Consider the following 7,795-nt stretch of genomic DNA (forward strand, 5'->3'; position numbering starts at 1 on the left):
CAGGGGAGATGATGTAAATCCACCTTGGGTTGTTATAGATCCAGGCGGAGAGAGAGGGACGTGGGGGGTTTCAAGGGCTTTCAACCGGGTGGCATTTTAAAGGGAAATTCTAGCATTTAGAAGAGGGCAGGTGGGAATGGATGAGGGACTTCTGGTGTGTTCACTGTGGAAGGTCAGAGGCTGTCAAAAACACATATCCTTCTGGAATGCGTTTTACCTTCGTAGCTGACGTGGTACTTTATTTATCTCCATAAAACCAGATTTGTGGCGTTCAGGAACAGCTCCCCTGATCAGTACGCATAACAGTTGGTTACGTTGTGTAGTCAGGAAAAACTCAGTGGCCTAATAGTACAGTACAATGTAACTCCTAAAAGTCAAACTCTCCAGACAGGATGTGACATCAACAAGGGGTCTGTTCTGGAGGCAGCTCTGCAGATTGGTCCCAATCTGGCACAGCCACAAAGTCAAAAAATCTGATTTTAAACCTAAACTTAACCATAACCGTACTGCTAACCCTAATGCCTAACCCTAACCTTAACCCTAACCCTAACCCTAACCATAACCTTACTGCTAACCCTAACCCTAATCCCTAACCCTAACCCTAATGCCTAATCCTAACCTTAACCCTAACCTTAACCCTAACCATAACCTTACTGCTAACCCTAATGCCTAACCCTAACCCTAATGCCTAACCATAACCTTGACCCTAACCGTAACCTTAACCCTAACCCTAACCTTACTGCTAACCCTAATGCCTAACCCTAACCTTAACCCTAACCTTAACCCTAACCTTAACCCTAACCATAACCTTACTGCTAACCATAATGCCTAACCCTAACCTTAACCCTAACCTTAACCCTAACCATAACATTAACCCTAACCTTAACCCTAACCATAACCTTAACCCTAACCTTACTGCTAACCCTAATGCCTAACCCTAACCTTAACCCTAACCTTAACCCTAACCTTAACCCTAACCTTAACCCTAACCATAACCTTACTGCTAACCCTAATGCCTAACCCTTACCTTACCCCTAACCTTAACCCTAACCATAACCTTAACCTTAACCCTAACCCTAACCCTAACCCTAACCTTAAATTAAGACCAAGAAGCTTTTCATACATATTTTGTTTTCATACATTTTTACAATAGAGCCAATTTTGACTTTGCAGCTGGCCTATCTAAGGGGAAATGGCTCAGTTCTGCCTCCAGGACAAGATTCATGACAATAAACGTCAACCTGCACCCAAAGAACACACAGGTTCAGGGCTAGGTGGAACACCGATGACAGTTACCGTGGTGATCATTCTACTTACCGTTCCGAGGCAGGTCATGGTCTTGTCCTGAGACTTCTCACACTGGCTGTCACACTCCAGACATACTGAACCATTGGTAAACTCACGCTCATCTCTAAAGAGGAAAGAGAGAGAGAAAGAGAGAGAGAGAGAGAGAGAGAGAGAGAGAGAGAGAGAGAGAGAGAGAGAGAGAGAGAGAGAGAGGGAGAGAGAGAGAGAGAGAGAGAGAGAGAGAGAGAGAGAGAGAGAGAGAGAGAGAGAGGTAGAGAGAGAGAGAGAGAGAGAGAGAGAGAGAAAACAGGCTCAGCAGTCAATATGTCTGATATAGTAACAGGCTTAGCAGAGTCAATATGTCTGATATAGTAACAGGCTTAGCAGTCAATATGTCTGATATAGTAGCAGGCTTAGCAGAGTCAATATGTCTGATATAGTAACAGGCTTAGCAGAGTCATTATGTCTGATATAGTAACAGGCTTAGCGGAGTCATTATGTCTGATATAGTAACAGGCTTAGCAGAGTCAATATGTCTGATATAGTAACAGGCTTAGCAGAGTCAATATGTCTGATATAGTAACAGGCTTAGCAGAGTAAATGTCTGATATAGTAACAGGCTTAGCAGTCAATATGTCTGATATAGTAACAGGCTTAGCAGAGTCAATATGTCTGATATAGTAACAGGCTTAGCAGAGTCAATATGTCTGATATAGTAACAGGCTTAGCAGAGTCAATATGTCTGATATAGTAGCAGGCTTAGCAGAGTTAATATGTCTGATATAGTAGCAGGCTTAGGAGAGTCAATATGTCTGATATAGTAACAGGCCTAGCAGAGTCAATATGTCTGATATAGTAACAGGCTTAGCAGAGTAAATGTCTGATATAGTAACAGGCTTAGCAGTCAATATGTCTGATATAGTAACAGGCTTAGCAGAGTCATTATGTCTGATATAGTAGCAGGCTTAGCAGAGTCAATATGTCTGATATAGTAACAGGCTTAGCGGAGTCATTATGTCTGATATAGTAACAGGCTTAGCAGAGTCATTATGTCTGATATAGTAACAGGCTTAGCAGAGTCAATATGTCTGATATAGTAACAGGCTTAGCAGAGTAAATGTCTGATATAGTAACAGGCTTAGCAGTCAATATGTCTGATATAGTAGCAGGCTTAGCAGAGTCAATATGTCTGATATAGTAACAGGCTTAGCAGAGTCATTATGTCTGATATAGTAACAGGCTTAGCAGAGTCATTATGTCTGATATAGTACCAGGCTTAGCAGAGTCAATATGTCTGATATAGTAACAGGCTTAGCAGAGTCAATATGTCTGATATAGTAACAGGCTTAGCAGAGTCAATAATTATGTCTGAAATAGTAACAGGCTTAGCAGAGTCAATATGTCTGATATAGTAACAGGCTTAGCAGAGTCAATATGTGTGATATAGTAACAGGCTTAGCAGAGTCAATATGTCTGATATAGTAACAGGCTTAGCAGTGTCAATATGTCTGATATAGTAACAGGCTTAGCAGAGTAAATGTCTGATATAGTAACAGGCTTAGCAGCCAATATGTCTGATATAGTAACAGGCTTAGCAGAGTAAATGTCTGATATAGTAACAGGCTTAGCAGAGTAAATGTCTGATATAGTAACAGGCTTAGCGGAGTCAATATGTCTGATATAGTAACAGGCTTAGCAGAGTCAATAATTATGTCTGATATAGTAACAGGCTTAGCAGAGTCAAAAATTATGTCTGATATAGTAACAGGCTTAGCAGAGTCAATATGTCTGATATAGTAACAGGTTTAGCAGAGTAAATGTCTGATATAGTAACAGGCTTAGCAGAGTCAATATGTCTGATATAGTAGCAGGCTTAGCAGAGTCAATATGTCTGATATAGTAACAGGCTTAGCAGAGTCAATATGTCTGATATAGTAACAGGCTTAGCGGAGTCAATATGTCTGATATAGTAACAGGCTTAGCAGAGTCAATATGTCTGATATAGTAACAGGCGTAGCGGAGTCAATAATTATGTCTGATATAGTAACAGGCTTAGCAGAGTCAATATGTCTGATATAGTAACAGGCTTAGCAGAGTCAATATGTCTGATATAGTAACAGGCTTAGCAGAGTAAATGTCTGATATAGTAACAGGCTTAGCGGAGTCAATATGTCTGATATAGTAACAGGCTTAGCAGAGTCAATATGTCTGATATAGTAACAGGCTTAGCAGTCAATATGCCTGATATAGTAACAGGCTTAGCAGAGTTAATATGTCTGATATAGTAACAGGCTTAGCAGAGTTAATATGTCTGATATAGTAACAGGCTTAGCAGAGTCAATATGTCTGATATAGTAACAGGCTTAGCAGTCAATATGTCTGATATAATAACAGGCTTAGCAGAGTAAATGTCTGATATAGTAACAGGCTTAGCAGAGTAAATGTCTGATATAGTAACAGGCTTAGCAGAGTCAATATGTCTGATATAGTAACAGGCTTAGCAGAGTCAATATGTCTGATATAGTAACAGGCTTAGCAGAGTCAATGTGCCTGACAAAGAAGCCAGCAAACAATGGTGGGCACTGTAATAATGACAGACTTGTGAGTGTGTGTATGTGTGTGTGTGTGTGTGTGTGTGTGTGTGTGTGTGTGTGTGTGTGTGTGTGTGTGTGTGTGTGTGTGTGTGTGTGTGTGTGTGTGTGTGTGTGTGCGTGTGCGTGTGTGTGTGGGCGCGTGCGTGTGGGCGCGTGCGTGTGGGCGCGTGCGTGCTCGTTAGTTTCTCTAATCATATGACTGAGTGTTGGCTGGCCAAAACCTAAGGCCACGATGGGAAGAGGAGTGGAGAGAAGTAAGGAAAGAAGAGGAGGAGGGGAGGGGAGGGGAGGGGAGGGGAGGGGAGGGGAGGCGAGGCGAGGCGAGGGGGAGGGGAGGGGAGGGGAAGAGAAGAGGCCACGATGGGAAGAGGAGTGGAGAGAAGTAAGGAAAGAAGAGGAGGAGGGGAGGGGAGGGGAAGGGAGGGGAGGGGAGGGGAGGCGAGGCGAGGCGAGGGGAGGGGAGGGGAGGGGAAGAGAAGAGGCCACGATGGGAAGAGGAGTGGAGAGAAGTAAGGAAAGAAGAGGAGGAGGGGAGGGGAGGGGAAGGGAGGGGAGGGGGAGGGGAGGCGAGGCGAGGCGAGGGGAGGGGAGGGGAGGGGAAGAGAAGAGGCCACGATGGGAAGAGGAGTGGAGAGAAGTAAGGAAAGAAGAGGAGGAGGGGAGGGGAGCGAGCGGTCGCATTTGCATTCGCTCTGCAGGTAGTATAACTTTTCATTTCATTTTCATTACATTTCATTACATTTCATTATAGTACAACGGTTTAATTTGTCTAACCTTAGCAATTTCTTCTTAGCTAGCTACTTAGCCGTCTGTGTATAAAAGATAATTGCGTAATTATCGTATTCCGTCGTCTATCGTAGTCCACACTTATCTGCCCAGCAGCTAGCAAACGTCCACCGTCTACCGAGTAGTAGTATAAACTTTTCATTACATTTCATTATAGTACAACGGTCTGATTTTCATTTTCACTACAGTACAACGGTTTGATTTGTTTGATCTTAGCTAGCTACATAGCCGTCTTTGCATCAAACATAATTGTGTAGTTATTGAGGTTCGCCAGCCAGCTATTTTCGCCCTAACGTAACGCAACGTAGCCAACACTGCTAGCTAGCCAGCTTGCCACCGAATAGCAGCATTGTAGAAACGAGTGCATTACAACGGAACGACTTGATCAGTGTAGTGTTGGCTGACTACACAGTTGTCTTTGCTATCTTTGATTTGTATTTGTTCGATCTTAGCTAGCTACTTAGCTGGCTACATAGCCGTCTTTGTATCGGTGATAATTGTGTAGTTATCAAGGTTCGCTGAGGTTCGCTAGCCAGGTATTCTCGCCCTAACGTAACGTAACGTAGTCAACCCTGCTAACTAGCCAGCTAGCCACCGATTAGCAGCACGGTAGAAACGATTACATTACAACGGAACGACTTGACTTGTGTAGTGTTAGCTAGCTACATAGTTTTCTTTGCTATCTTTTTATCTAAGATAATTGTGTAGCTTTGAGTAATTATCGGTTAGCTAGCCAGCTATTTTTCGCCTGCCGCGCTGCCGTCCTCCTACCTAGCCAACACTGCTAGCTAGCCAACTTCTACCGAATAGCAGCACTGTAGAAACTTACATTACAACGGGACGACTTGATTAGCGTAGTGTTAGCTAGTTGTCTTTGCTGTCCTTGTATCCATGATAATTGTGTAGTTTAGAGAAATTTAGTGAAATTGTCGAGGTTACCTAGCCAGCTTCACTTTCAACAACGTAGCCACTGCTAGCCAGGCTACTTCACCAGCCAGCAGTACTATATCATTTTAGTCAATAAGATCTTGTATTTTTTTTTATTTTTTTGCAACGTAAGCTTAACTTTCTGAACATTCGAGACGTGTAGCCCACTTGTCATTCTAATCTCCATTGCATTAGCGTAGCCTCTTCTGTAGCCTGTCAACCATGTGTCTGTCTATCCCTGTTCTCTCCTCTCTGCACAGACCATACAAACGCTTCACACCGCGTGGCCGCGCCCACCCTAACCTGGTGGTCCCAGCCCGCACGACCCACGTGGAGTTCCAGGTCTCCGGTGGCCTCTGGAACTGCCGATCTGCGGCCAACAAGGCAGAGCTCATCTCAGCCTATGCGTCCCTCCAGTCCCTCGACTTCCTGGCACTGACGGAAACATGGCTCACCACAGATAACACTGCTACTCCTACTGCTCTCTCTTCGTCTGCCCACGTGTTCTCGCACACCCCGAGACCTTCTGGTCAGCGGGGTGGTGGCACCGGGATCCTCATCTCTCCCAAGTGGTCATTCTCTCTTTCTCCCCTTACCCATCTGTCTATCGCCTCCTTTGAATTCCATGCTGTCACAGTTACCAGCCCTTTCAAGCTTAACATCCTTATCATTTATCGCCCTCCAGGTTCCCTTGGAGAGTTCATCAATGAGCTTGATGCCTTGATAAGCTCCTTTCCTGAGGACGGCTCACCTCTCACAGTTCTGGGTGACTTTAACCTCCCCATGTCTACCTTTGACTCATTCCTCTCTGCCTCCTTCTTCCCACTCCTCTCCTCTTTTGACCTCACCCTCTCACCTTCCCCCCCTACTCACAAGGCTGGCAATACGCTTGACCTCATCTTTACTAGATGCTGTTCTTCCACTAACCTCATTGCAACTCCCCTCCAAGTCTCCGACCACTACCTTGTATCCTTTTCCCTCTCGCTCTCATCCAACACTTCCCACACTGCCCCTACTCGGATGGTATCGCGCCGTCCCAACCTCCGCTCTCTCTCCCCCGCTACTCTCTCCTCTTCCATCCTATCATCTCTTCCCTCTGCCCAAACCTTCTCCAACCTATCTCCTGATTCTGCCTCCTCAACCCTCCTCTCCTCCCTTTCTGCATCCTTTGACTCTCTATGTCCCCTATCCTCCAGGCCGGCTCGGTCCTCCCCTCCCGCTCCGTGGCTCGACGACTCATTGCGAGCTCACAGAACAGGGCTCCGGGCAGCCGAGCGGAAATGGAGGAAAACTCGCCTCCCTGCGGACCTGGCATCCTTTCACTCCCTCCTCTCTACATTTTCCTCTTCTGTCTCTGCTGCTAAAGCCACTTTCTACCACTCTAAATTCCAAGCATCTGCCTCTAACCCTAGGAAGCTCTTTGCCACCTTCTCCTCCCTCCTGAATCCTCCTCCCCCTCCCCCCCCCCCTCCTCCCTCTCTGCAGACGACTTCGTCAACCATTTTGAAAAGAAGGTCGACGACATCCGATCCTCGTTTGCTAAGTCAAACGACACCGCTGGTTCTGCTCACACTGCCCAACCCTGTGCTTTGACCTCTTTCTCCCCTCTCTCTCCAGATGAAATCTCGCGTCTTGTGACGGCCGGCCGCCCAACAACCTGCCCGCTTGACCCTATCCCCTCCTCTCTCCTCCAGACCATTTCCGGAGACCTTCTACCTTACCTCACCTCGCTCATCAACTCATCCTTGACCGCTGGCTACGTCCCTTCCGTCTTCAAGAGAGCGAGAGTTGCACCCCTTCTGAAAAAACCTACACTCGATTCCTCCGATGTCAACAACTACAGACCAGTATCCCTTCTTTCTTTTCTCTCCAAAACTCTTGAACGTGCCGTCCTTGGCCAGCTCTCCTGCTATCTCTCTCAGAATGACCTTCTTGATCCAAATCAGTCAGGTTTCAAGACTAGTCACTCAACTGAGACTGCTCTTCTCTGTATCACGGAGGCGCTCCGCACTGCTAAAGCTAACTCTCTCTCCTCTGCTCTCATCCTTCTAGACCTATCGGCTGCCTTCGATACTGTGAACCATCAGATCCTCCTCTCCACCCTCTCCGAGATGGGCATCTCCGGCGCGGCCCACGCTTGGATTGCGTCCTACCTGACAGGTCGCTCCTACCAGGTGGCGTGGCGAGAATCTGTCTCCTCA

General features: G+C 46.1%; 1 protein-coding gene across 2 annotated transcripts in view; it reads right to left on the bottom strand.

Annotated features, from left to right (window-relative positions):
* LOC129859946 (receptor tyrosine-protein kinase erbB-4-like) overlaps positions 1-1,582 on the bottom strand; it is a 113,321-nt gene extending 111,739 nt beyond the window's left edge. For both annotated transcript variants that reach the window (XM_055930223.1, XM_055930222.1), the window contains exon 1: positions 1,318-1,582. In XM_055930223.1, the coding sequence (XP_055786198.1) occupies positions 1,318-1,335 (18 nt within the window). In that variant the 5' untranslated portion in view covers positions 1,336-1,582. The remainder of the gene's footprint in view (positions 1-1,317) is intronic.
* Positions 1,583-7,795: the final 6,213 nt, after the last annotated feature.

The sequence above is a fragment of the Salvelinus fontinalis genome, chromosome 7, assembly GCF_029448725.1.
Source record: "Salvelinus fontinalis isolate EN_2023a chromosome 7, ASM2944872v1, whole genome shotgun sequence".
NCBI lineage: Eukaryota > Metazoa > Chordata > Actinopteri > Salmoniformes > Salmonidae > Salvelinus > Salvelinus fontinalis.